This window comes from Lepisosteus oculatus, chromosome 11 (assembly GCF_040954835.1).
Source record: "Lepisosteus oculatus isolate fLepOcu1 chromosome 11, fLepOcu1.hap2, whole genome shotgun sequence".
NCBI classification, from domain to species: Eukaryota; Metazoa; Chordata; class Actinopteri; order Semionotiformes; family Lepisosteidae; genus Lepisosteus; species Lepisosteus oculatus.
This window is the reverse complement of record NC_090706.1, coordinates 21,469,658-21,495,877: the sequence shown is the minus strand read 5'-3', so window position 1 is coordinate 21,495,877 and position 26,220 is coordinate 21,469,658. Positions and strand designations below refer to the sequence as shown.

Here is a 26,220-nt window from a genome sequence, read left to right as displayed (position 1 = left end):
TAAGGCTGTCTGACAAAATTGGTGTTTTTTATGTGTGCTAATTTTCTGACTTTATCCCATCAAACCTTCGTACTCTCCCTGCCAGAAATGAACCTGATTATTCAAACCCCTCACTCATTGCCAAATCTATTTCATGTTTGCATGTTCTTTTGTAAAACACACCGTTCTGGGATTTGTACATCTAAGCTTTTGCAAGTGTTCCTACATCCCTCTTCTGCACTATGTCTAGTCATGGCTTTTTTCTGTTTGCTTATTTAAGGTACACCTTCTATATTTCCAAAACTGTTTGCTCATTTATATTTTTGTATTTTTACATTTATTTACACCTCTAGCACTTTAACGTCCTAAATTTTCATTTGCCTTAATTTGAAGACTGAATTTTAGTTTTATCCTTAAGAAGCTTAAGTTTTCTCTAAATTTTGTTCCTTGTCCTACAACTGTTTTTATCGATGACCAAATTATTGCACTTGACAAGACTTCTTCATTCACTCTTTCCTGAACAACAATGACAAGCAGAGATACTGCTGTCTCTGGTGCTATCTTGTGCAGCTCAAATCGAATAAGAAATAAATGAATAAATAAACATACAAACTTATTTAAACGAATAAGAATTACCTGTTTGGAATTACCTGTTTCTAACACTTTCCCCCCACACTCTGTAAATTTCTGCAACTGGCGATCAATTGATCACCCAAGGTTTGCAAATTCTGTTCTGTCCTCCTTATCTTGTTTCTCTTCCTCTGACCCTCTAGAGGACAAAATACAGTTACTTGACGGTGCTCTTTTACCAACCCTCGACACCTTTGCTCCTATAAAAACTCGAACCATCTCCTTCTCTCGCCCTGCCCCCTGGTACAATGACCATCTGCGATCCATGAAGGCAGCCTCTCGCAAACTTGAGCGTAGGTGGTGTCTTTCTGGCCTAGATGTACATTTTCAGGCTTGGAGAGATTACTTATTTGAATATAAGGTTACTATAGAGTCTGCTAGATCCACCTACTTCTCTCATCATTGAAAATCACCAAAACAACCCCAGACATCTTTTCTGGCACAAGCCAAACTGCCCCACCACATTACCTTCCTCGTCACAACTTTGCAACACAGTCTTAGATTTCTTTAGTTCTATATTGACAACATACGGCATCACATTCTCCACTATGCATATTATTTCCATACCTCCTCCCTCCTCATCCAACTTCTCTGGTTCCCTTCTCTCTAGCTTCTCTCTTCTTGACTCAGCATCCCTCAATCAACATGTTATACGCATGAAACCCACCACATCTATTTTAGATCCCATTCCCACCACTTTATTTCAGTCCTGTTTCTCTCTGTCCCATTGTCCTCAATATTGTACATGAATCCATGAACACTGGCATTGTACCAAAGGTCCTCAAAACTGCTGCTGTGCCAAAAAATCCTAACATGGCTCTCGACAATCTTAACAATTTTCGCCCTATCTCCAACTTACCATTTCTTGCTAAGATTCTAGAACGTGCTGTCACACTTCAGTTACATAACCACCTCATGACAAACAACCTTTTCGAACCCCTCCAATCTGGCTTCCGTCAACTTCACAGCACAGAAACTGCCCTGGTCAAAGTCACTAACGATCTTCTTATAACTTCTGATTCTGGTTCTCTTTCTATACTCATCCTTCTTGATCTCAGTGCTACTTTTGACACTGTTGACCATAACATCTTACTTTCTCGTCTTGAGACTGTGTTTGGAGTTTATAATAATAATAATAATAATAATAATAAACTTTATTTTATATAGCGCCTTTAAAGGTGGCTTCTCAAAGCGCTTTACAGGATGACAATAACAATAAATAAGAAGACTACAACAATAAATAAGAAAAATTTCACAAGACAGGACACAATTATAATTACAGCAATACAACAATAACAATAGAGGAGACCGTGGAAGATGGTATTAAGAAGAGCAGAGGGGTGAAGAATGGAACCAGGCTTTTCTGAAAAGGAGGGTTTTGAGTCTGGATTTGAAGGAGTTTAGAGAAGGTGACTCTCTAATATCCTTGGGCAAGGAGTTCCAGAGCTTGGGGGCATAGCAGGAGAAGGCCCTGTCGCCCATACAATGTAGACGGGCTTGGGGGACAGTAAGGAGGGCAGAATTTGAAGAGCGGAGGTTGCGAGGTGGGGAGTAGGGCGATAAAAGTTCAGACAGGTATTGAGGTGCCAAGCCATGTAAAGCCTTGTAGGTGAGCATGAGTTTGTGACACTGCTCTCAAATGGTTCAAATCTCACCTCACTGGTCGCTGTCACTTTGTCTCTCTTAATAGGTACAGGTCTGAAATTGGTCTTGTTAAGTCTGGTGTTCCTCAGGGCTCAATACTGGGCCCCTTGCTCTTTAGCATTTACATGTTTCCACTTGGTCAGCTTTTAAGATCACATGGCCTCAGCTTTCATTTTTACACTGACGATACTATACATCCATACCAAACCTGACACTGATGTGGCTGTCTCTATTCTATCAAATTGCAACTCTGACATAAAAATTTGGATGACTCAAAACTTCCTTCATCTTAACTGCGACAAGAGTGAAGTCATGCTTATTGGCACCCCCCATCAACTTCGTAAAACCAGTCATGTAACCCTATCTGTAGATGGTTCTGTACTTGAGTTTCGATCAAAATTGAAAAAACTTGGGGTTATATTCGATTCTGGCTTAACATTCGACCCACATGTGCAGCATACTGTCAAAATATCTTTTTTTCACCTAAGAAACACCGCTAGACTACGTCGTATGCTATCACAAACTGTGGCTGAAAAGCTAATCAACGCATTTGTGTTCTCTCGAATTGATTACTGTCACTGGGGTATCTAAATCTACTCTGAACAAACTGCAGTATGTCCAAAATTCCGCAGCCAGAATCCTGACCAGGTCTAGTGCAAGTGTTCACATTAATCCTATCCTGGAGTCCTTGCACTGGCTTCCGGTCAAATTCCATGTAGACTTTAAAATCCTCATGCTCACCTATAAGGCTCCGCATGGCTTGGCAACTCAGTACCTGTCTGAACTATTATCGCCCTACTCCCCACCTCGCAACCTTCGCTCTTCTAATTCTGCTCTCCTTACTGTCCCCCAAGCCTGTCTACACTGTATGGGTGACAGGGCCTTCTCCTGTTATGCCCCAAAGCTCTGGAACTCTCTCCCCAAGAATATCAGAGTGCAGCTTATTCAGTATATAACTTGGAGGTTTCAAAGGGGCCTTTTGTTTGACTTTGGTCCCGCTCGGCTTAGCTTCAGTTTTGTTTCACTTTTGCTTCGTGTGTGTGTGTTTTCATATAGCTTCAGCTTTGTTGGTTTGTTTTCGTCTCCTCATACTTTCATTTGTTTGTGTTTATTCTTATTTAGCCATTACCTTGCCCAGACGTATTGTATCAAGCTCTGTGTTCTTTTGTACCCTGTTACTTGTGTCTGCTCTCATTTTCCTTTATTGGTATTCGTAGTTCACTTGTGTATTTGTGTGAATTTTTTTTGTATTGGGTTAATTTAGGTTGTTGGGTACATTTTGCACACATAGGTGATTTTTGTGTTAGTAACACTAATTTAGTATGGGTGAGTGCCTTTGCTTTCACTTCCTGAGGTCAAGACCAATCACCCTACAGTTGATCAACCAAAGAAGAACCTGGAGGTTGGAGAAACAGAGAAAGACACTACACCTGGTGATGTTACAACCAATCACAGCTTCGAGGTACTGCACATCTTACTTTCTTTGCTCTGCTTTTTTGTCAGATCTCTAATGGGCTTCTAGGTCACACCATTGCTCGTATGGAGAAGACTGAGGCCTTGTCAAACTGTTGTCTTCACACACACCACTCTGGTAATGTATTCTATATTCTAATATATATTTGAGTAATAGGGTTTCTCCACTGTCATATACTATACAATGGATGACTTCTGTGTTCAATATACAGAATTTACAGTATTAATATATTGTGTTATCCATTAAACCAGAGTGTTGTGTTCCTTGTATGCATCAGGATATAAAAAATAAGTAAGAAATCAATTTCTGAGTAACTGTATGGTACATTACTGTCTACAAGGTTTTCAGTTCAATCCAATTTTGTCATGACTGTCAGTGTGGTGTTTACATTAGATTTCACCATGTGCTCTGGTTTCTCAATTCAATTTAAGATGCTTTATTGGCGTGACCAATGAGTAAAAGTACAGTATCTTGATTTGAATTGAGAAACCAGAGCACATGGAGAAATGTAATGTTTAATTTCTTCCCACTTCCAAAAGACATGCAGATTAGGTTTTATTGCTCACTGTAAATTTTCTAGATGGAACAGATTTTCTGTTTCTATTTTCTGTAATACATGTTGCTATTTTTCCAGTAACATCCAGGCTCATTGGATTGAATGAGCCATTCCAATATTCTGATGTAAACCTGAGAATGTGCCCCAATGCTGTGAAATAAACAATGACCACTACCTTCACATAACACATTATTAGTTGTGTTGAAGTTTTCTTCACCACTGCTTGATTTGTATCCTGGTTTACATGTGCAGAAGTAGTTTCCAATTGTGTTTGAACATATTGTATTCACACCACAAATTATTACGTTTTCTCGACACTCATTGACATCTGTAGGAGAACAGGAAGAAAAATGTTTCAAAAGACAAAGTAATAAACTATAAATTAAAGTATAAAAATAAAGTACAAGATCCAGTGAAACTAAGACAATTGTGTCATAATGCAAGGGAACTAGGGTATTTGAAACTGAAAGACTATTAATTTGCTTTTCTTTACATCATTACATGTCCTGTAAACAAACCCTGTACTTGTGAGATCATCTATATCTATATTTAGCTGACAATGACCACACCATTACAGCTTGTTCTTTTCCTTCTGTAAAGTCCTTTCAGATGGGAAAGGTTTAACATAAAATACAATTGAACTGAAAATAATTAAACAGAAAATAACTGAACAATAACACAACCCTACAATGACAAGGACTATGAAGGGACTAGGGACTGAGTTAGGTTTCCAAGACTGCAACATGAAACATGAGGTTTCCTACACTGCAACATGGAAATATATAGTATTTGAATTCTTCAGAGTACTGACAAGAGACCAATGAAAATGGAAGCAGTACTTTGACAATTAAAACTTTATAGGGAAAGAAAGATCATTGTTATAGATTCCAGGTATCTTACCTGTGCATTTTTCACTGACACTTGTAAAATTTGTTGTCCTGGATGTTGATCTGAACCCAGTCTTGCACTGACAGTAGTAACTTCCATTTATATTGAAGCAAACTGAATTCTTAGGGCAGTACCCAATCAAAGAACACTCATCAACATCTGTAAAATGTTGATGACATTTGTCACTTAGCACAACCATTATTCAAATTGCACAAAACAATAGTGCAAACTTCTAAAAAAATTCAGACTTTTTCAGGTTTTCTACTTGGAAAGGGCTTCTGTCTGGTGAGTCAGGTGCAACAATGAAACAAAGTATTTGAAAGGTTTATTCAACAGTCAAATGTTGTAAAAATACTGAAATTATTAAATAATTAAAAGGTGAATTAGATTGATTTTCTGGGCAAGATGTGTATCTTTGTATCTACAGTAACTTAAACTTATAGAGAATAATATTTAAGTAGTGATGTAAATGCAGTCATTTCTAATTGTGAGCAGCCAGACAATAGTGTAGTCCTAATGAAAGAGGAGAGTTTTCTCACAGCTATACTGCTAAACTGTAGAATGTGGAAAATATTTATTTACTGTGTGACACAGTGGAAGGAATCTTCCCTTGCTCACCACTAAAGTGCCTCTAATACCACCAAGACAGCCTGCTAATTGTTCTTTACTCCCTGATTGTTGTATGAGAATGTCTCATCAGCACCACCTGAGCTTCTAATTAAGAGCCCTATATTACATTCTCATGGTAATCCTGTTTGCTCGGCCTAGAACTACACCATTGGCTTTCCAGCTAAGGTGCTCTCTTTCCATTTTTAAAACCCTTGGAGAATATTAAAAATATTTTTCTCTCATGCCTTAAGGCTTCTTCTTTTCTCATCTTAGAAGAGAAACCTAATTTCTTGGGGTCTAGCCCCAAGACAGACAGATGGGAGAATTTGTTTTGTCCCAGTTATGGCTCAGTTCTGAATATGCTCGGACATTTAGGGTGTTCACAAAAAGAGTCCAACTGTCTAATTTTGTTGATTGGGCAAATATAATGGTGGGCTCATAAACACAAGCTTTCTTCTGTTGTAAAAAGAATATCTTTGACAGAATTCTGCACCTTACTGACTCACTCATTTGTCCTGGCGCCATGGTGAAGTTTAAGTCCTGGCATGGTAGGAAAATTCAGATTGAGAGTTTAGTTGGAGAGACATGAGTAACCAATGAGTTAACCAACAAAAATGAGCTGGGTACTTGTTTTTAAGGTACAGTACAGCATCACAAGTTGGTGTTGGTTGAGATGGTATCATACCTTCAGCATCTAGAATTATATTTTGTTTTCAGGAAAAAGTCTGCAGTTAAACCGTGTGGGCTTTACTATATTGGCCATTGTGAGATTTAGTGTGTGTGGACCAACCTAGTTTATGGTAGGGCCTATCAGAGACGATTTAATTTCTCTGACAAGGAACACTCTAACAATGAAAAATAAGGGAAGAAATGACAGAACAATATCCAATCTCACTTCTTTAAAAAATATATGTGGGAATATGTTTTTGAAGCAGGTACATTAATTTTCTTTAAAAAACAACTGAACAAGATCCTTGGCTCAATAAACTACTGGCAGACTAACTAATGTCTGATTAGTGTGTATTAAAAGATTCTTCCACTGATCTAAATGAGTATACAGAGGTGGTCACATCCCACGTCAACTACTGTGTGGACAGATATGTTCCTACCAGGAGGATCTGAATATATCCCAATCAGGAGCCCTGGATGAACAAAGACATTTGCTACAAACTAAAATTGTGCCAAAGGATCCAAACAAAGGATTGTGGTAATGGCACAGAATTTTATAGGATGTGATTTACCACCAATCTGTGAGATTTGCTGCTGCAAAAAAGCCCAATCCGTCATTCAGGATCTCAACCATCACGGCCACAAACTGTTCTCCCCCTTGCACCTTGGCAAGTGGTACCGCACTATTAAAACACAGACCACTAGACTCAAGAACAGTTTCTATCCTACTGCAGTACGAATCCTCAAGACCTAACTGCAATGCCTCAGACTCAATGCACATCTGTACTATGCACTTTTCACATGGTCTACCATGTTTTTTTTCTCACTCTTACATGTTTATTGTTCTCCACAACATATTTATTGTTCTGTTTAATTTTTTATTATGTTTGTAATGTACTGTCTACATTGTGTGGTATTGTCAGTGGTATTGTGTTGTCTGCTGTACTGTGTACTGTCCATATACAGTACAGTAGATCAGCGCAAATTAAAATTCCACTGTAACTGTACATATGGCAATAAACTCCTGTACCTCTCTATCTACTTCTAGCTCTTTATCTCTACTGATGGTCTCATCTCAGTTGTAACCATTCTTATGTTTAGTGATTCCAGAACTCTTACCTCCACAGGTCTGAGATGATTCTGTGAATATGTCAAGTGAAGATGTTGGTCTGAAACCAGGCTTACACTGACAGTAGTAACTTCCAATTGTATTAAAGCAAAGTGAATTATAAGGACAGATCCCGGAGGCACACTCATCAATATCTGCAAATAGAAAAGAAACAACAGATAAGAGAGCAGCAGTTTTATGAACACAATCATAATATCAAACCGCATTTGCCTGGACACCTGCATTCTCTACCAGGGCTCAACTGAGTAGTGTCCTGTGGAATTTCTTGGTTTCTCAACCCTGTTTACCAACTATGTTCCTACAGATGGCATAGCTGCCACAGATTCTACGATCCTCTCTACACTAATCAATATCTGCACAGAAATAGCTAGTCTTTTATCCACTATAGGCTATCCATTTTTCTACTCAACACATTTTGTTTAAATTCAAGACTAGGCATAAACATGCTAGAATGCAGCTAAAAGCTAATTCATAGCACACTGCTGCTATGGTTAATTTCCATGGTAAACTAATTGGACAATTCTCTGTCTTGTCAGTCAGTAACATCCAATGTAATGACAATGAGCTCAAAATGGATTTTCTTCTATTATATATCAACTCAGATTGAAATGATCAATTTTGTGTTTTTAAGTCCCAACGTACAGCTACTGCAACCACACATAGAGGAAATGAGGAAGTGTGGAAAGACTGTACAAACCTGCCCAATTTTGAGCTCCCTCAATTAAATGCAAACTGAAGGAGAAGTCTATCATTTCCCAAATGTACCACAAACCTGCAAGTATTCAGCTAGAGAGCTCTGGCAAACTAATCACAACTCTTACCTTAACGGTACTATAAATTGTACCATCCTGAATGGGAAATCTTCTGAATAATATGAACCAGGCTTGACCTTGCAATACCTGAGTCAAAGAACTCAAACTGGGCTTGGGTGAGCATCAGTTTAGCCACTCATAAAAAACATACAAAAAGTTATTTTGTTGTACTGTATATGTAATATCCACTTTTCTTTCAAACTTAGGTCATATGACATTCACTAAACAAATTTATGTAGGTTCCTCTATTTGTTACTGTTTCCCCTAGTACTTCTAAGTGAATCATACACAAATCTTTCTGTTTCCCTTCTAAAAAGCTGATTCTTCTTAGTGAATATAGTACTGACCGTCTTGTTTGACACACAGAAGCTGCATCACACCATTATGGAACTAGCTACATAATCTAAACTCAAATGCCTTCTTCAGTATTTTTCTCAAGCATCCCTCCTCCATCTCATCTCCACCTTGCACCTTGGATCACTCCATCTAAATGGGGTTTGAGCCTTCTCGTCCTATGAAGACTATCCATTAACCACACAGGTAAAACCAAGTTTTTATTGTTAGGTATTCCAAACATTCACAAAGCATATATTCTAGGATATTGTTACATGTTACAGTTACATGTAACTCAATGTTTCCAAAATATTTTTTAAAACTGTTTCAAGATTTCTCTTCTAAATCCTATAATGGTCTCTCAATTTCTGTATTCATTCTGTCAACTGCTCTACGTCTATCTTTGTACTATCTGTGTCCTCTCCCACTTCTGTTTTCTGTAAGTCTCTTCCCTGGCATTATCCTCCTGCTTCCTTCAAAACATATCAACAGGAAAGGTTCACTTAGCATGTCTCACTTAGAATTAGAATCGTGCTCAAACCCTTAGTTCTAGATTGGATGATTCCACCTTTCCACTTGCACTCCTCTTAAAAGCAATGTGCCTTCTTCACCACATTTAAGTCTATTGTATACTGGATCAAAGTGAGATGTCTGAATTAACCAGTTATTGTTCCAGGTAGATTACACAATAGTAACTGCAGCAGAAGTGATTGATTTAAACTTCATTACTCTTTACAATAATGGAACACTTAGAGGTGCTGTTGATTAGTAAGATAAATGACATTTGTGCTCAGTATAACATGCTTTTACTCATAAAAACAATAACTAAATGGACAATACGTAGCTGTTCGCCCTCAACAAGGCTCATTTATAAATCGTAGTGCCTGCTCAAGGCAGAATTACAAACCCCATTGTTAACTAAAGGGTTGCAATCCATGTTCTGGCAGCAGGTGCTACATAATGTTAATGTTTCATAATTTAGTTGCATAATTAATGTTTCATACATAAAGGACACTAAGCTCCAAAATGGCATAACCTCTACTTTCTTAAACTTGTTTTGAACAAAGATGTTAGACAGGTGTTTCTTATTTTATACATTTTATGGAACTAAACAACGAAGAGACTTATACAGTATATAATTAATTTGTGACCAATACAAATAAATCAAAACATCTTAATGCCATCAGCCATATCACCCTGCAAATCACAACTGGGAACCCACTGAAGCTAAGCAGGTGTGATATTATTATATATTAGGTGTGAGCCTGGTCAGTACCTGGATGGGAGACCTCCTGGGATAAACTAAGGTTGCTGCTGGAAGAGGTGTTAGTGGGGCCAGCACGGGGCGCTCACCCTGCGGTCCATGTGGGTCCTAATGCCCCAGTATAGTGATGGGGACACTACACTGTAAACAGGTACCGTCCTTCGGATGAGACATAAAACCGAGGTCCTGACTTTCTGTGGTCATTAAAAATCCGAGGGCATTTCTCGAAAAGAGTAGGGGTGTAACCCCAGCGTCCTGGCCAAATTTCTATTTGGCCCTTATCAATCATGGCCTCCTAATAATCCCACTCTATGAATTGGCTACATTACACTGCTCTCCTCCCCACTGATAGCTGATGTGTGGTGAGTGTTCTGGTGCACTTTGGCTCCCGTTGCATCATCCAGGTGGATGCTGCACATTGGTGGTGGTGGTGTAAAGCACTTTGAGTGGAGTGTCCAGAAAAGTGCTATATAAGTGTAAGCAATTATTATTATTATTAATAGGGTCCCCTTTTCAGGCCCTAAAGGCCCATGGGGGAATGGGCCACCATTTTTCTCAACCATTTGACACTGGAAGTAGAGCATTATACTCCAGCCAGCCTATTACCCCATGGTATTAATTTGGATAGCAGGCTGAGTGGACCTGGGCACCTCTGGAAGGAATTAGAGCAAGTTACATTGCTTGGGATTGAACCTACAACCTTTCAGTTAACAGTTAGGTGACCTTGCCATCTGAGCTACCACACCTCCAAAGAATCTTTACAGGGGATAAATGTGTAAAAAAGTATTTTCATGATTTAAATCAAGATGTTTGAATGTTCAATTTCACACAATTTCTTGTGTACAATTTATTTTCTCTTTATTAGAGAACAAATATATTATTCAATGCAGTCCACATTTCATCCTCCAATTACAAAAATATTCTGTGAATGGGGATGGGGATTGTGAAGGGTGCAATATTTCACATTTACATAGTTTAATGTTTTTATCCAGAGAACCTGGGGTTTTAAGGAACATTTGTCCATGTCAGTAATAAAAACCTCCTGAAATACTTGTAATTCAATCCTTTTAACACTTTTCTCAGATACAGATGCAGCCATTCAAAATGCATGTTACAAACCCATACCGCACGCAACTAACCACAAGCCACTGCGTTGTACCGCGGTACGTGATTGGCTAGCCAAAATGACCGACAGTGACACTCATGGTGTATTTGTCATTAGTGAAAACATTTAATCATTTTATCTCTTTACTGTGCACGTTTTAATCCGGTTAGTATTAAATATTTATATGAAATTTTACAACTAAAGGGAAATTTTAGTAGCTGAGCATAAAAAGAAGAGGAACATAACAAAAGTAAACAAAAGCATACTTTTTGATTAGCATAGAATATAATAGAATAGAATAAAGCATAGAATTTGATTAATAAGGAATACAATATGGAATCGCGTACCTAAAGAAATTAATAATGATATAATTATATTCATGTACTGTAGCTAAAATAGTAGTATAATACACTTTCCGATAAAGGAAGTATACGCAGAAAAGGTTAAAACATTATGACTTTACACAAAGTATATAAACTTAATATGGTCAGAAGGAGTACGTAAAAATGTTTCCGAAATAACCACATGGAAGACTTTGATGCTTAAAATGTTTAGAAAGAAAGTGGAATACTGGCGTGTATTTTTTCTTTAAACTACCAATACCAGCCACATACAGTTTACATAATATGTTTATGTTCTTAAATTAATATTGTTTATGGTGGTGTATCGTGGTGTTACTTTTTGTCAATGAAAAAATAAAGTATTTTCATTTATAAAGACAGTTACAAAGAAAGTGTACCATGGTAATACTTTTAGCTTACAGCCTGTCCAAGGTCAGTCAATATTAATACTATTGGTAATATCTTCCGTAAAGACTTTGATGCATAAAATATTTCTGCATAATTAAAATATTTATGATAAAGGAGGTAGGTTGTGTACTTTTGTCCAACTGAGCAATCTTGCTTTTATAAAATATACTGACTTTGTAATGTTTAATGATTAACATGCTGTAATACACAGTTTAAAATTATTAAAAGCCTAAAGAGTATACAACTTAAATTCTTAATTGGGTAAAGATTGTCCTTCAGCTGTGACCAGAATTTGAAACCATGCGTTTTCTGGCAACAGCTCAAATGCTGTACATGAGAGGTTAAGCTTTATTAGCTCCACCTGGCAGTGATTCCAGATATCATTATCATAACTGAGGTATTATACGGTATGACGCGTTGTGATGCGACGCCCACCACGCTTTACCGCAGCGTACCCTGCTCGTTTTGAATGGCTGCATCTCTATTTGTTGCATTCATGTCGGGGTCAGTACTGTATAACATGTTACCAATGCCTGCTCTTGTTTAAATGGAACTCTGATTTCCTGCACCACAACCTCTTATTTTTTACAATATATGTGAGTTAAGAAGGAAACTAAGTTTTAGATAGGAAATGTATTAATTATAACTCCCTACCCCAAAAGGAACTCAAGGTCATTGTCTTGCAGGAATGGATGATAGCTTGGCTTATGTTGGAAAGTATACATATACTAAAAGTATGTATACTGTATACATAGTATACAGGTCTATTTAAGATTTTGAAGTCAGGAAAACCCCTTGGACAACCTGTCCTAACCTTCAGATTTTTCTATGTCCTACTCACTCATTAGAAACACACATTTGAAATATTCAGAACAAAACAGGAAAAAAAACAAGCACAGTTTATGGTCTTTCTTCAAATCAATCAAGTGAAACTCAAATATTGCATCAAGTTATTTAGAAGGAGTCAGTGATTTTCAACTATGAAAATGCTGCTACATTTGGTACTTGAAGAAGGTCTTTGGACATAAGATTATTGTCACGACCACCAGCCAGCGGAGATCAACACGTAAGCGAGCCAATCAGCACCAGCAGCGGATTACTTCTAACAAGCGCCGCCGCACGAGTTAACACACCTGCAATTGCTCTACCGTGCGGCACGCCGGGTTATTTATACCATTCGTACCTGATTCCCGTTGCTCGGTATTGAGTTCTCTTCTTGTTGCTCAGCCTAGCGTTCTTACCCCTCTTTTGCCTTCCTGGAATTCTGCCTACACCTTTTGCCTTCGGACTTCGGATCTCGTCTCGCCCTTTGGATTGTTTGCTATCATTGCCTGTTTTGGATTTGACCCTGTAGCTCTCTTTTCGACTACGATTCTGTCTCACGTTTTGGATTGTTCGCCACCAGTGCCTTTACCGGATCTCGACTTACCTTCGCCTTCGGACTACGGCTCAGCTCCTGGATTTGCTCGGTACGTTTACTTACCTCCCTGCGACTCCTGCATCTGCATCGGATCCTTTTCACCTCTACAGAGCATCGTTACAATTATAACTGCTAAGTATAAGTGGACTTGATCAAGGAAGATAATATTGGAAACTGACAGAACCACCAGTGATGAGTAGATGTATGGCTCTGTCCATGTTTTCTATAGAAAAAATCTATGGAGAAAATCAGTTTCTAAATATGACTGGAATCAACATTTATATGTAAATAACATAAACAACCTAAGAGAAATTTGAACAACGCAATGATAATAAATCTAAATATTTGTTTTGCTGTACAGGCAAAGTCAGGTTGGAATAAAAAAAGTGCAAGATGTTGGAGAGTTCTGGAGATGCCCAAAGACACCTGTTTTTGAGGTTCGAGCATTCCAGAACAACAGAGAGAAGGTGATGTTGGAATTGTTATTAAGTTAATAGTTGAATACAGACTGGCTGTGCTTAGATATCCTCCATTGGGAAGTATAGAAAAAAGGGAGCTTGGCAATGAATCCGATAGACTGGGCACTCAATCGTTGAAATGAATGATGAACCCACAGACGGTTGGGTCCAGTGCAAGGCTCTTGAAGAAAGAGAGGAGAAAGGAGAAAGAATAGGGGAGAGCCACCCAGGTCCAGAAATCTGCATAGTTCCAGTGTGCAATGTAGGGTGGTGAGGTCCAGCAAGAAGACCAGACAAGACATTTATGCTGGATCAGTCTACAGAAAGGTGCGTCAATGCCAGACTGTATGGAACAGTCTCTTTGAAAGAAAGGCACTCTGTAGGGGTTCTTCTTCTGAGAACTTTCCGGCATGTACTATCTGGTCTGGCATGCCAGAGACTGATCAAGCAGTATCAACAGCTAAGGGCAGGTCTGAAACAGGATTTCATTCTTCTCACAGGTGCCTAAGGTCGCCCTGGACTACACAGCCATGGGCAAGGCTCCCACACAGAGTCAAGGAAGTGGATAGCTCTGCTGTGAAGCTGAAAGACAGCCGGAAAGAAGTAAAAGGAACAAAGAGGGTGGAGCTGAGTGAAAAGGAAAAAAGGGAGAATCAGCATCAGAAGTAAAGGCAGTCTGAGGTTAGCTCTGGGAACCCAGATGGGTAGCACTGCTCAGGAATAGCACCAGGTATGGTGAAAGTGAGAAAACAGGAGACCAGGGCTCCAGACAGAAGTGTGCTTCTGGGGAAAAGGATGACTCTGCAGCTGAGTGGAAGCTGTCTGAAGTAAGGTAAATCCAGATTATCGAAGTTGCTCTGGAGTAGAGCCAGTAAGAGTCCAGTGTTCCAGGCTAGCTTAGGCTGCATGGAGTGAACTGTAACGAACAGTTCTTTCCAGACCCTATGCGGATGACACAATCCAACGGAGTGGGGAAACACTGGGGAAACGTCATGCAGGAATACGGGGCTGAAGACAGGGGGGCGTGTCCAAGGTGCGCTGGTGCACGGGGGAGGTGTGGCCGAGGCGAACAATCCCAAAGAGTAATCCTTAGACTATCCAAAACACAAGGGTAAAGTCCAAAACCAGGAGATCCATCAAAACACGAAATTAAAACCACGAAGGCCGGGTCAGAACCGGCGGACAGGGAACAGGGAACAGGAAACAGAGGTCAAAACCTTAACGGGACCAGGCGCTTCCAGGTCCCGGACTCGCACGATATGGAAATCAGATGCAGAGCCCGGAAGAGCATCAGCGCCTGGCTTTTAAGGTGGGCTGGGAATAGGGAGCAGGTGCATAGAATAAAGTCTTTAGTGAAAGGGCTGGAGCACCCTTAAGGAGGGGGAACTAATATCGTGACATGAACTGGCTGCATTGATGGCAGAATAGGGAAAGAAGGGGAAAAGCCCTGGAATCCTGGTCAAGTGAGGTTGCTCAGGGATGAAGCGAGGTTAATGTTGAGAGTGAGACAGCAGGAGAAAGACCAAGAGTTCCGTCTGGGAGTTCAGATTGAAGTGAAGGCAACTTCAGTAGTGGTCAAGGACAGTTCAAGATGAACCCTGGGATCCCAAATAAGTGAAGGAGTTTAGGGATAAAGCCAGGTTTATCAAAGCCAAATCTATCAAACCTGGATGCTGGGTGTGAATCTCAGATTAGAAAAAGAGAGGTGCAGTGCCGCTAACCAATCATCATGAACTAGGGTTGGAATTCTCCAGAAAGAAGGTTAGGGTAGGTTATGTGGTTAAATTTGGAGCAAATGCTAATTAGGGTTTCAGCAATACCTAAGAAATCAAGATCATGCCTGTACTATTTTACAATCAGAGCAGTTAAAGATTAATTTATGCAGTAGTATTGATATTTAAATTAGTCTGGGAGAACAAGCTTCAACAGGAGACAAACAAATACCCAAATTTACAGCATACATCAGTGAAATAATGGTTGGTTTTAAATGTAACATATGTGATAGAGTAATTACTAAACAATTTTCAAAGTTAAGCAGTGTTACATAGAGAGTACAAAAAAAGTCTGCTTGTGGAATTAAGTATAATATTCTGAAGGCAACTCTGATGATGAGAATGAACAATGTAACCAAGGCTGAGAAATCCCATGTCCATTGTCAGCAGTGGTCCTTAAAGACTGCTGGTTGCAGCAGGGAGCTGATTCACCAGTGTTAATTGATGCATTCAACAGATCTGCTAATGTCATGAAAAGGGGGGACTTTTAAAAACAACCTTTTCTCATTGTAGACTGCTACGACACCTCACAATTATAAAGGGTACCAGGACCCTCATTCCCTTGCTACAGAATGTATTCAACTCCCAGTCACCAGTACATGCACAGATTAGCAACAGACATCAGTTTTGTTTAAGTGCCATTTTTCAAGTGATTACAACAGTTAACATCATCTACCCAAAACCAAGGGCACATTATAGAAAGTCTAACTTCAAAGGACACACATTCCAGACTAGCACAGCTACACCATTTGACCCTGGTTACTTACAGTGAATTCGGATTACAGCAGTTAGAATTGTTACTAGGAGCAGAAAGTACATCCATATAACACCTATACTAGCTCTCTTCATAGGCTTCCTGTCAGGTACAGGGTGGACTTCAAAATTCTTCTATTTATAAGGCTCTCAGACGTCAGGCACCTGTCTATCTAATGGAACTTATTAATGTATACAATCCAAGTTACCCGCTTAGATCACAGAATGCAGGTCTTCTTCATATTCCACACATTAATAAAAAAACATATCAAATCAAATCAAAGATTATTTATCAAATGCACAACAATGCAGCATGCAGTAGTAGTTGCTGGCACTGAAATGTCTTTTCTACGAGTTTACTGGGGGGGAGGAGGTAAAAATTACAAAATTAAGTTTACAAAATAATGTTACATAATAAAAGATAATTATGTAATAGAAATTGAATAAGATAAACTCAGACAAAACTAAATATGAATAGAGCTGCTATGTGTCCATGGTGTATGCAATATATTATGTCCACGTAGTGCAGCATGCCGAATACAATGAAAACTGTATGTCTATGTAGCCATTACGGGTGATGATGGAGTTTGAGTTATGCCTGGTGACACAATTATGGGTAAATAAGGAGTAGAGGACAGGGCTAAGCTCAAAGCCTCTGGAAGCTCTAATGTTTAGAATCAGGGTAGAGAATATGTTGGTGTCCACCCTCACCACTTGCGGACGTTCTATCAAGAAGTACCGGATTCAATTACAAATGGAGGTGTTCAGTCCCAGGTCCTGGAGCTTGATGACAAGCTTTGAGGGCACTAATCAACAAACAGCATTCTCACATATGTTCCATTCTTATCCAGGTGTGACAGGGCAGTATGGAGGGCAGTGGCAATAATATCTTCTCTTGACCTGTTCTGGCGATATGCAAATTGCAGTGGGTCTAGGGTGTCAGGCAGTGAGTAGGTGATGTATGCTTTGACCAACCACTCGAAGCACTTCATGATAACTGATGTGAGTGCATCGGGGCAGTAGTCATTCAGGCAGCTGATTCTGGGTTTCTTAGGAACAGGGACAATAGTGGTTTTCTTAAAGCAGGAAGGAACTATAGGCTGAGGTAGAGAGAGATTGAATATTTCCAAGAAGACATCTGCCAGCTGGTCTGCACATGCCTTCAGAACACGGCCAGGGATAGCATCAGGGCCAGGAGCCTTGTGTGGATTGGTCTTTTAAAATACACATTCGCTCTAGATATGATCAGTGGGTTTCCATCTTGGATTTCTGGAATCTTCCTGACTAGATCTACGTTACTGTCCTCAAACTGAGTATAGAATGAAATAAGCTCATCAGGAAGAGAGGCAGACTGTTGTGAGATATAGGTAATAATAATATAATAATATAAATATAAATAATATAAATAATAATATAAGCTTTAAGTTTTGTAAGTATCTCGTCATTTAACCGCGGTTTATGATTTGGATATGTGCGAACAGTAATCCTGGGAACCACGTTTTCGATGTATTTACTGATGTAGCCTGTAACATAGTCCGTATACAGATTGATATTATTTCTGGCAGCTTCGCGGAAGATCTGTCAATCAGTGGAAGCAAAACAGTAATTTAATATTAAATCCAATTCATCTGACCAACGTTGAATGGTTCTTAATGCTGGCCTCTCCTGTTTAAGCTTCTGCTTGTAAACGGGAAGTAGCAAAATGGAGGCATGATTGCATTTGCTGAAAGGAGGTCAGGGGAGGGCTTTGTAACCATTCCAGAAGGGAGTGTAAACATTGTCCTACGTGTTTGTTCCGCGCATCGGGCAGTTGATGTGTTGATGTAGATTAGGCATTGTTTTCTTCAAGTTCGCACAGTTGATGATGAATGCCCCCTCAGGATGTGTATTCTCGTGACTGTGAAGGTGACAGTGTAGTTCATCCAGTGTGTTTGTGAAATTTGCCAGCGGTGTAATATACACCACTGTGAGAACTACTGATGTGAACTCCCTCGGTAGATAGAAAGGGCAACATTTTATTGTCAGATGTTCAAGATGTGTAGTGCATGATGTTGAAATAATCTCCATGTCTGTGCACCAGGAATTGTTTATCATGAAGCATACCCTGCCGCCTTTGCTCTTAACCGAATCTGTTGTTCTGTCCTGACGGTGAAAAGCAAATTCTGGGAGGATAGCAGAGTCCGGAACAGATGGGTCAAGCCAGCATGTTAGTAAATGCCAGCACGTTGCAGCTCTTGATGTCCCGTTGGAAAACAAGCCTTGCTCTCAGTTCATCCAGTTTATTGTCCAGTGACTGAACATTAGCAAGAAGTATACTTAGGACGAATGGGAGCTCGCAGGACGGCAGCCTTCCCTGTCAGCGCCATCTTTGATTTGTTGGCTGTAACAGTTGGCTGTAAAGCCTTTAGTTACAGGGCCCCCAGCTTATGGAACAGTCTCCCACCCCATGCTTGGGATGCTGAGTCAATTTCAGTATTCAAATCCAGACTGAATACCTATTACTTCAACCTAGCCTACTCACAACTTATAGATGCAGCCATGCAAACTGCACGAAGTACCCAAAGTACGGTAGGCATGGCGCATCACAATGCATCATACCACAGTTATGATAATAGTTTCCGGAATCACTTGTAAAACCGCTAGTTGGAGCTAATAAATGTGGGACCAAGACGGACGCAGCGGCTTCATTAGCTCTCAAACAATGGTGCTTTTTGTTTGTTATTCTTACGTTTTTTGTCACGTTATTTACTCAAAACACTGAAGCTTACTTCTCCTAAGACCGGAAAACATTACTGGACATCAGAAACAACTGCAGGGATTTCTCCTTTAGTTCGCTCGACCTGGATTACATTAGCTCGTCCATCCTCTACACCGCAGACCCGGAAGCCCCGGAGCCACCTGACCGTGTCAGAAAGGAGACGGCGCAAGCGGTGCAAGTGCAAACAGAAATGCGGTAAGAGAGCCGGGCTGCAAATAAGACTAAAAGAACAGCAGAACAGACCACCTATACCCAGCCTGTTCCTCGCTAACGTACGGTCCCTAGACAACAAACTGGACGAAATGAAACTCAGGCTCACTACTCGCCAGGAAATAAAAGACTGCTGCACTCTTGTGTTTAGGGAAACGTGGCTTCACAACAACATACCGGACTCCGCCATTCAGCTAGATGATTTTTTAACTCTCCGATCGGACAGAACAGCCACCTCTGGTAAAAATAAAGGAGGTCTGTATATTTATGTCAACCAAGCATGGTGCAGAGATACTACAGAAATCGCTATCCACTACTCCCCCGACTTAGAATATTAAATGTTTAAATGCCGACCCTTCTACCTACCTAGGGAATTCACGTCAGTCATTATTACTGCTGTATACAGTGCCTTGCGAAAGTATTCGGCCCCCTTGAACTTTTCAACCTTTTGCCACATTTCAGGCTTCAAACATAAAGATATACATTTTTTATTTTATGTGAAGAATCACCAACAAGTGGGACACAATTGTGAAGTGGAACGAAATCTATTGGATTTTTGAAACTTTTTTAACTAATAAAAAAATGAAAAGTGGGGCGTGCAAAATTATTCGGCCCCCTTGCGTTAATACTTTGTAGAGCCACCTTTTGCTGCGATTACAGCTGCAAGTCGCTTGGGGTATGTCTCTATCAGTTTTGCACATCGAGAGACTGAAATTCTTGCCCATTCTTCCTTGCAAAACAGCTCGAGCTCAGTGAGGTTGGATGAAGAGCGTTTGTGAACAGCAGTTTTCAGCTCTTTCCACAGATTCTCGATTGGATTCAGGTCTGGACTTTGACTTGGCCATTCAAACACCTGGATACGTTTATTTGTGAACCATTCCTTTGTAGAGTTTGCTGTATGTTTGGGATCATTGTCTTGTTGGAAGATAAATCTCCGTCCCAGTTTCAGGTCTTTTGCAGACTCCAACAGGTTTTCATCCAGAATGGTCCTGTATTTGGCTGCATCCATCTTCCCCTCAATTTTAACCATCTTCCCTGTCCCTGCTGAAGAAAAGCAGGCCCAAACCATGATGCTGCCACCACCATGTTTGACAGTGGGGATGGTGTGTTGAGGGTGATGAGCTGTGTTGCTTTTACGCCAAACATATCGTTTTGCATTGTGGCCAAAAAGTTCGATTTTGGTTTCATCTGACCAGAGCACCTTCTTCCACATGTTTGGGGTGTCTCCCAGGTGGCTTGTGGCAAACTTTAGACGAGACTTTTTATGGATATCTTTGAGAAATGGCTTTCTTCTTGCCACTCTTCCATAAAAGCCAGATTTGTGCAGTGTAAGACTGATTGTTGTCCTATGGACAGACTCTCCCACCTCAGCTGTAGTTCTCTGCAGTTCATCCAGAGTGATCATGGGCCTCTTGGCTGCATCTCTGATCAGTCTTCTCCTTGTCTGAGCTGAAAGTTTAGAGGAACGGCCAGGTCTTGGTAGATTTGCAGTGGTCTGATACTCCTTCCATTTCAAGATGATCGCTTGCACAGTGCTCCTTGGGATGTTTGAAGCTTGGGAAATCTTTTTGTATCCAAATCCGGCTTTAAACTTCTCCACAACAGTATTACGGACCTGCCTGGTGTGTTCCTTGGTCTTCATGATGCTCTCTGCGCTTTCAACAGAACCTTGAGACTATCACAGAGCAGGTGCATTTATACAGAGACTTGATTACACACAGGTGGATTCTATTTATCACCATCAGTCATTTAGGACAACATTGGATCATTCAGAGATCCTCGCTGAACTTCTGGAGTGAGTTTGCTGCACTGAAAGTAAAGGGGCCGAATAATTTTGCACGCCCCACTTTTCATTTTTTTATTAGTTAAAAAAGTTTCAAAAATCCAATAGATTTCGTTCCACTTCACAATTGTGTCCCACTTGTTGGTGATTCTTCACATAAAATAAAAAATGTATATCTTTATGTTTGAAGCCTGAAATGTGGCAAAAGGTTGAAAAGTTCAAGGGGGCCGAATACTTTCGCAAGGCACTGTACATACCTCTATAACACTAATGCTAAGGAAGCAGTCAAAACGCTGTCTAAAGCTATTAGTAAACAAGAATCAGCACACCCAGGGAAATCTGAAATCAGTCCTGCCTAGCTACAACCAACACGTTGACTGCCCCACCAGGGGAAACAACACACTTGACCTTGTTTATACTAATGTACCCGGTGCTTACAAAGCAGTACCTCACCCCCTCTTGGACAATCTGACCACATCTCCCTCCTACAATCTCCACATACTCCCAGCCTACAGACGACTTCTCAAACGCACCAATGCTCCATTAATAACTGTAAAAACATGGACCATAGAGGCAGAATCAATGCTTCAGGACTGTTTTGAGTGCACAGACTGGAGTGTGTTCAAAGATGCAGCCTCCCATGGATCCCACACTGATATTGATATGTATGCATCAGCAGTCACTAGCTACATCAGCAAATGTGCTGATGATGTGGTGAGCGTTAAAAAGATACGCAAACTCCCGAATCAAAAACCTTGGATGAACACTGTTCATGCGAACTGTCTTGTAGCCTACTGGTCTAGGTGCGTGACTACCAACTGACAGGTTGTGTGTTCAAATCCAGCTGGTGCTGGACCTTCCAGTTTTATTTATTTATTTTTTAATCGCGGAACATAAACATATTACCGTATGCAAACTGTACTGTATACAATATGTATATGTATATTTAATGTCTTAACTGTGCCCGTTTAAGTATTGAATATTCATATCTAATTTTACCACTGAAGGGAAATTTTAACATAAACATACAGTATATGGCTGGTCTCGGTACTTTAAAGAAAAAAATACACACCGGTATTCCATTTCTCCCTAAACATTGTAAGCTTCGAAGACTTTAACTAACGTGATACCTGAGTCAACAAGCATACTTTTAGAATTTGATTAAAAGGGAATATAATATGGAATCGCGTATCTCAAGAAATTAATAACGATATAATTATATTCATGTTGCAAAAGAACTGCAACGGACATAAAAACTCCCTTGCATGGTTTCATTACGACCAGAATCGGTCTTGAGATATTTTTAACTTGATTTACAGTATTTGAGAGGTATGTCTTAACACCGATACTACAGTGCTTAAGTACTGCTCACGTATATGTTTCTAGGTTTATATTATGTATTTCATATGGTCAAATTACTTTTGAGCAACTAATAAGAAGCGCGAAATGGTATGCGTTTTACTTTCGTTTTGTGCTGGAACCCGTGGATTGATTAGAGATATCAAGTACATACAAGTCATTTCTTAAATGTTGTAGTTCGTCTTGAAAAAATGTTACGAGTACATCATCTATCAACAATTACACAGGTTCTGTTTCCATATTGCGGATTTTGGTTAGCTATTATCAAATCCAGTGGCGCTGTTAGTTTATGTCCCATGTCACATGGTCTGTGATTGAAACCTGTAAAACCGGTTTAATTCGTCACAGCCAGCACTCTTCAGGTGTGAGGGTCTTCTGCTCAGAATGAAACGCTAAAATGTTTGTGTATATTCTAATGGTAGTGGGGGCAGGGTGTGTGGGAACAGGTTTGGTTGAAATTGCATTGGAGATCTATGTTCTTCACACCTGAAACATTTTCTCTGAAAGCATTTTCTTTGCAGTTTAACTTATAGCATTATCTTGCTACAGCATGTTACAGTTTACTATTATTAACCATATTAATTTTAAGTGCTTAATGTAAAATCTTGTAAAAAATATATTTTCATTGTTCAAATATGTGTGACGCAGTGGTGGCCTGACATGGTGAGGTGCTGTGCCCTGGCGCCATATATTTAATAGATATTATGGAATATAATGGATGGATATCTTAGTTATCTTTCTAGTTCACAGGTTTGCATGCATAATTTAATTTTGAAAGCCACTGAGACATCAGGTACTACTGTTGTATTTATGAAAAAGAAACAAAACAAAAAACATACTAACAACTGTGCCATCCTACTCCTTAGTTAATACATTTTATTATTCATAAACAGTTAACATTGTTAGCAAAATATTTTGAATTATATTTAACCCTATTTTTTCTTTAGTTTTGTATTTAACTTATTATATGATAGTCAGACTTAATGTATATTTGAACAATGAAAATATATTTTTTACAAGATTTTACATTAAGCACTTAAAATTAATATGGTTAATAATATCCACCTGGATAAAAGGAACACCTATACAAGAATGCTTTTCATTGACTTTAGCTCAGCATTTAACACCATCATACCCATAAAACTTTCTACCAAACTCAGGGCTCTAGATTTAGATACAACCCTCTGCAGCTGGATCCTAGACTTCCTCACCAGCAGACCCCAGACTGTCAGGATTGGCAACCTCACCTCCAACACACTCACCCTTAACACTGGTGCCCCTCAAGGCTGTGTGCTCAGCCCACTGCTTTACTCCCTGTTCACCCACGACTGTACTGCTAAGTTCAGCACAAAGACCATCACCAAGTATGGTGACGATACCACAGTCGTGGGCCTGATCACTGACAACGATGAGACTGCCTACAGGGAGGAGATAAAACAACTCGCAGACTGGTGCTGAACCAACAACCTACAGTATGTCTCAACATCAGCAAAACCAAAGAGCTGATTGTTGACTTCAGAAGACAAGGAAAAATTCACTCCCTCATCTACATAGAAGGGTCTGCGGTGGAGATGGTGAATAACTTCAAATTCCTAGGCGTTCACATCTCTAAGGACCTTACATGGACACTGAACACCTCCAGTCTCATCAAGAAGGCACAACAGCGGCTGTACTTCCTGAGAAGGCTGAAGAAAATACACCTACACCCACTGATCCTCACCAACTTCTACAGATGTACGGTGGAGAGCATACTGACCAGCTGCATCACAGTCTGGTACGGCAACTGCACTGCATCCGACCGTAAGGCACTACAGCGGGTGGTCAAAACTGCCCAACACATCATCGGCTGTGCTTTACCATCCATCCAAGAAATATACAACACCAGGAGTCTGAAAAAAGCCACCAAAATTATGTCTGACCCCACACACCCCAGTCATACCTTGTTTATTCCCCTACCATCTGGCAGAAGGTTCCGGTCACTCCAGTCGCACACAACTAGACTCCAAAATAGCTTCTTCCCCAGAGCTGTCAAGTTGGTGACGCCCCCACTCCCTTCCACCTTATTATGATCTCTCCTAACATCCTCCTGTACCCACAACCACTGTACTCCTACACCACCACACACACATGTAAGCCAAAATTGTACTGTCCCCTCGATAGCCCAGTAAAATTGTAACAGGCATAATAATATTTAATATTTATTAATTAACCATACTACTTTTAACCATACTATTTTTTTGCACTGTTCCAAGAATTACCTTGCACTGTTTTTGTCCTGTTAAATTTTCTCTGTTTGCGGAATTTTGCACAGTTGTGATTACTTGATTACATGTTATTTATGTTATGTTATTACATGTTACTGTTATTGCTATTGTGTAACTGTCTATTGTCTTATCTTCTGTCCTATTTATATACTGCACCTGAGTGACTAATGAGAAACACTTTTCATTATACTATGCACCTGTGTAAGTTTAATGACAATAAAGTTGAATTGAATTGAATTAAAGCTTAAACTTTCATATACAGCATTTGAGGTGTTGCCAGAAAATGCCTGGTTACAAATCCCGTCACTGCTAAAGTTGTGTACTCTTTAGACTTAAAATAATTTTAAACTCCGTATTACAGCATGTTAATCATTGAAGTTAAATAGTCTGCATATTTTATAAAAGCAAAATTGCTCAGTTGGACAAAAGTGGACAACCTTCCACCTTCATCATAAATATTTAAATTATGCAGAAATATTTTATGCATCAAAGTCTTTATGGAAGATATTACTAATAGTATTAATAATGAATGACCTTGGGCAGGCTATAAGCTCACAGTATTCTTTGTAACTGTCTGCATTAGTTTAACTATTGCAACATGAAAATACTTTATTTTTCCATTGACAAAAAAGTAACATACTGTTCCATACTGTGGTTATTTTGGAAAAGTTTTTACGTGCTCCTTCTGAATATATTAATCTTATATACTTTGTTAAAAAATATCATGTTTTAACCTTTTCTGCGAATAGCTCGTTATCCCAGTAAACAAAAGCATACTTTTAAGAATTTGATTAATAGGGAATATAATATTCCTATTTCCAAAGAAATTAATAACTATATAATTATATTCATATACTGTAGCTCAAATTATCACAGTAGTACACTTTCTGGATGTTGGATGTTCAAAACCAGTTGTCACCATGAGTTTTATTTTAACAAATAAAAATCTATTTAAAAAATGAAAATAGCAAAAATTATGGACATTTTATTGACATTTGTAGAATTTGATTAATAGGGAATATAATGTGGAGTTGCGTATAGAAAGAAATTAATAACGATATAATTATATTAATATACTGTAGCTCAAATCCTGCTAAAAAGTAGATACAAAAAGAATATTATTGGACAATGTTGTGAGGCTCTGGCAGATTTTCTTTGTAAACTGTTTTTTACACTTGTAAAAAAAACATTCCAATGTTAATGCGACTCAGAAGACATTATTAATATGTAGCGTTTTCAGGCTCACGTGGGTATGCAGCTGAAATGTCACTGTTTAAACAAATAAGAAATTAGATTACTAAATCTTTTTTCCTGTCTGTTTGAAATCATAATCAGTGGTGGACTGTGCACTATTTAGTCAGCAACCTGCTAATGCTTAGCACCACCGGGGTAAAGTTAGCTTGAAGCTCAAAAATGATTTTGGCACGCCTGTAGCATTTTCACGAAACCTCCTAGAGTTACGAAATGCATTTTAAAGACCTCTACTTGTGAAAAGTCACGTCACGTACGTGATTGGTTGACCGACAGGGGCACTCGTGGTCTGTTGCTCTGTCGTACAAAGATTTACAGTAAATGTCTTTACTGTGCCCGTTTAAGTATTGA

The 26,220-nt window shown here is 39.4% G+C and overlaps 1 protein-coding gene across 1 annotated transcript in view; it reads right to left on the bottom strand.

The window, feature by feature from the left end:
• Positions 1-26,220, bottom strand: part of LOC102685527 (adhesion G protein-coupled receptor E2-like) — a 79,069-nt gene that overhangs the window by 30,302 nt on the left and 22,547 nt on the right. Inside the window, exons 3-5 of the mRNA XM_069195755.1 lie at positions 7,569-7,712; positions 5,184-5,330; positions 4,459-4,611 (exon numbers count right to left, since the gene is read on the bottom strand). Coding sequence (XP_069051856.1) covers positions 4,459-4,611; positions 5,184-5,330; positions 7,569-7,712 — 444 coding nt within the window. The remainder of the gene's footprint in view (positions 1-4,458; positions 4,612-5,183; positions 5,331-7,568; positions 7,713-26,220) is intronic.